Consider the following 2,738-nt stretch of genomic DNA (forward strand, 5'->3'; position numbering starts at 1 on the left):
CAGCGATGATTCAGGCGGCTCAATTGAAACAAACTGGCACTTGGATGAGAAAGAAAACTTAAGAATGGCACGACAAAATAAAATTGCATTTCATGAAGCTGAAATTAGAAACTATAAAAGTTTGTTAGCCCAGGCAAGTACAATAGTTTTATTTGTTATGGCTAATAATATATGGAGTATATCCTTGTCTTACAAAACAAATATGTGCAGATTAGCAAGGGAGGAAGGCTACTTCCTGATGGGGGAGCAAAGCTTGTTCAGACCATTGCACGTAATACGGATGCTCTTTCTAAGCTGCGTGCAGATACAGACCCAAAAGATGACACGTAATTCTTTGTTATCAGGTAATACATGACCCAGTGAATACGCACATGGTAAAGCATTTTTTGCCTTTCTGATCTTACTGTATACCATCCCTCCCTCCTTCGAAGTATGTATCAGTGCAATAAATTATGCACGACTTATTTTAAGCAATTTGGGTTCCCATTGCTGTTTGTGCAACAGTACAAATTGTACATTGTAATTCTAGTTTTGTCTATGTGAAAGCTGCTGTAGTGAATTAGGACTACCATGTTTATTTGGATGAAGTGGCATTAATCCCCAGATTCATCCGCTTCTCCCAACTAAATATAATGATTGCTTACTAGGAATACTTATCATTAATTTTAGTTCTTTTTTGATTTTTTCAGAATTTATGTGACATGTTATTTCCTTGCTTATTCTGTTTTCTATTCCCCTTTCCTTTCCTCTCCTTGGAAAACAAAACAAAATGTGTTCTCGTGGTCTTCAGCGGCCTCACCCCGGTCCGCTCTGTTCAGCAGGTCAGCCGTTAGCCTACCGCCCGAGCCTTCAGCCATACCTGAATCAAATATGCATATACTATGGTCCAAGTGGATATTTCTTCACAAAATTTAATTAGCTTTGCCTTGCCTTTTGGAACATTGGCACTTGCTTTCTTTTGCTTTTGGTCAAGCAGTACATGTTTGACCACTTCCTGTTCCTCCAGCTTGTAATTATCCTGACTGACCAAACAAAGCCGCAGTTAGGCAATCTGTATTTCAGCTGGAGTCATGTATTGCTTGTGATATGTGATGTAGAGTTTAGTTAAAACTTTTACTCGTAGATTTGATCCAGTACCATATAGTTTCAGTAAAGAACTCAGGTTAGATGTGAGAGATAGCGATCTACTTATACAACATCAATTTATAGATCTACTTATACAATATGGACCATCATATCTGACCCCCTAGGAAGCTGGGATTATTGTTTTCATTTCTTGTGCCTTATTTGTTATTTCCATGATTAATCTAAGACATTGTTTTACATAGGCTTATATAAGCTATGACATGATACTAAATTATTTCAAGTACTGTTTAAGGAATCTTCTGATCTGATTTGAATCATCTTGTCAAAAGTTTAGTCCTTGTTTGCAGCAATTCTTGGTTGATATGCACTATATTTTATTACGAGGGAGTAAATTTGTTGAATGGCTGAATTTTGTACAGCTTAGACCCTGTTAGCGATAAGTCGGCATTGTATTTAGACTGAGTATACATAGTATTCCATTGTAACACAGTGCCACAACCAATTTGTTTTCCTATCATGCTTTGCTCTCTTATTTGTACCAAGAGGCTGGGAGTACCAAGAACATCTGCTTTTTCCTCATGCTCTGTGTCTTTGCTATTAGCCAGCTACAATCAACTTGATGATGGTACTAGTCAGTTGCATTTTTACTTGCTAATGTTGTGTCTCCTTTTGTAGCAGGCTGACCTGAAAGATTGTAAAAGATGGTTGTGCAAAACAGAAAGAAATCAGAGTCACCATGCTTTGGTGTTGATTCCAAGGAACAGATTTATGTTATTTTGTTATGAGAACAGTTTGTAGCTTTCTGTAACATCTGTATGAATCATTTTCTTTCCGGTAATTTGGTTAACATATTACCATTGAGCTAGATAATTTTAGTTACTTGAAATGTTAGTAAACACAGCTTTTGATGAAATAGTCACTTGTTTGAAGTCATGAAAAAGAAAAATGAGAGAATAAATATTTCATGGTTACTTCAAATATTCGATTCTGAGCTCAGGCTCAGATGATTCTGATATGGCCGATGCTAGGCGTCATCCGGCTAATGTGACGACAGTCGTTAACGTCGTCTGTGGCAAGAAAATCGGCTCATCCTTATCATCTTTCGCTCGTCTCCTCCCCTACATCGAAATATACGCACACAGGTTTATTCACTCGCCGGTGTCCCCCTCTGGAGGGAGCCAAATCGACTCAGAGCATTTTCATGTAGATGCAAAAATAATTAACTTTTGCATCTCCGAGGCTCATCTTCATGTAGATGCAAAAATAATTAACTTTGAGGCCCCAAAACCCTTCAACCGATGGTGTAGATAATTTTTTTTATACATCTCCGCCTTTCGAACCTCGCGATGAAAATTTGCATCTCCACTCCTAGGAGATGTAAAAACGCAACTGCCGGCCAACCCAGCAACTGTCATTCACTTCACTTTTGCACGCCCGCCCAACTCTGCCGCCGTCCGAATTCGCCCAAATTTGCAACCGCCTGCCCGGCCACTCCGGCACCCTGCTGCTGGTTTCGACTGCCGGCCGCCGCCGCACGCTGCGAATTGGGTGTTTTTCCGCCGCCGCTCGATTCCACCGCCGCCACTCGATTCCACCGTCGCCATCGCCCCGCCTGCTTCACTAGCCGCATCCCCGCACTCCCGTTGCTGCTC

The 2,738-nt window shown here is 40.5% G+C and overlaps 1 protein-coding gene across 3 annotated transcripts in view; it reads left to right on the top strand.

The window, feature by feature from the left end:
* LOC119331930 (protein CHROMATIN REMODELING 24-like) overlaps positions 1–2,049 on the top strand; it is a 15,785-nt gene extending 13,736 nt beyond the window's left edge. For 2 of the 3 annotated variants that reach the window (XM_037605110.1, XM_037605124.1), the window contains 3 exons: positions 4–133; positions 211–344; positions 1,762–2,049. In XM_037605110.1, coding sequence (XP_037461007.1) covers positions 4–133; positions 211–330 — 250 coding nt within the window. In that variant the 3' untranslated portion in view covers positions 331–344; positions 1,762–2,049. The remainder of the gene's footprint in view (positions 1–3; positions 134–210; positions 345–1,761) is intronic. The other variant, XM_037605118.1, reaches the window with a different exon arrangement.
* Positions 2,050–2,738: the final 689 nt, after the last annotated feature.

This window comes from Triticum dicoccoides, chromosome 1B (assembly GCF_002162155.2).
Source record: "Triticum dicoccoides isolate Atlit2015 ecotype Zavitan chromosome 1B, WEW_v2.0, whole genome shotgun sequence".
In the NCBI taxonomy this organism is placed as follows: Eukaryota; Viridiplantae; Streptophyta; class Magnoliopsida; order Poales; family Poaceae; genus Triticum; species Triticum dicoccoides.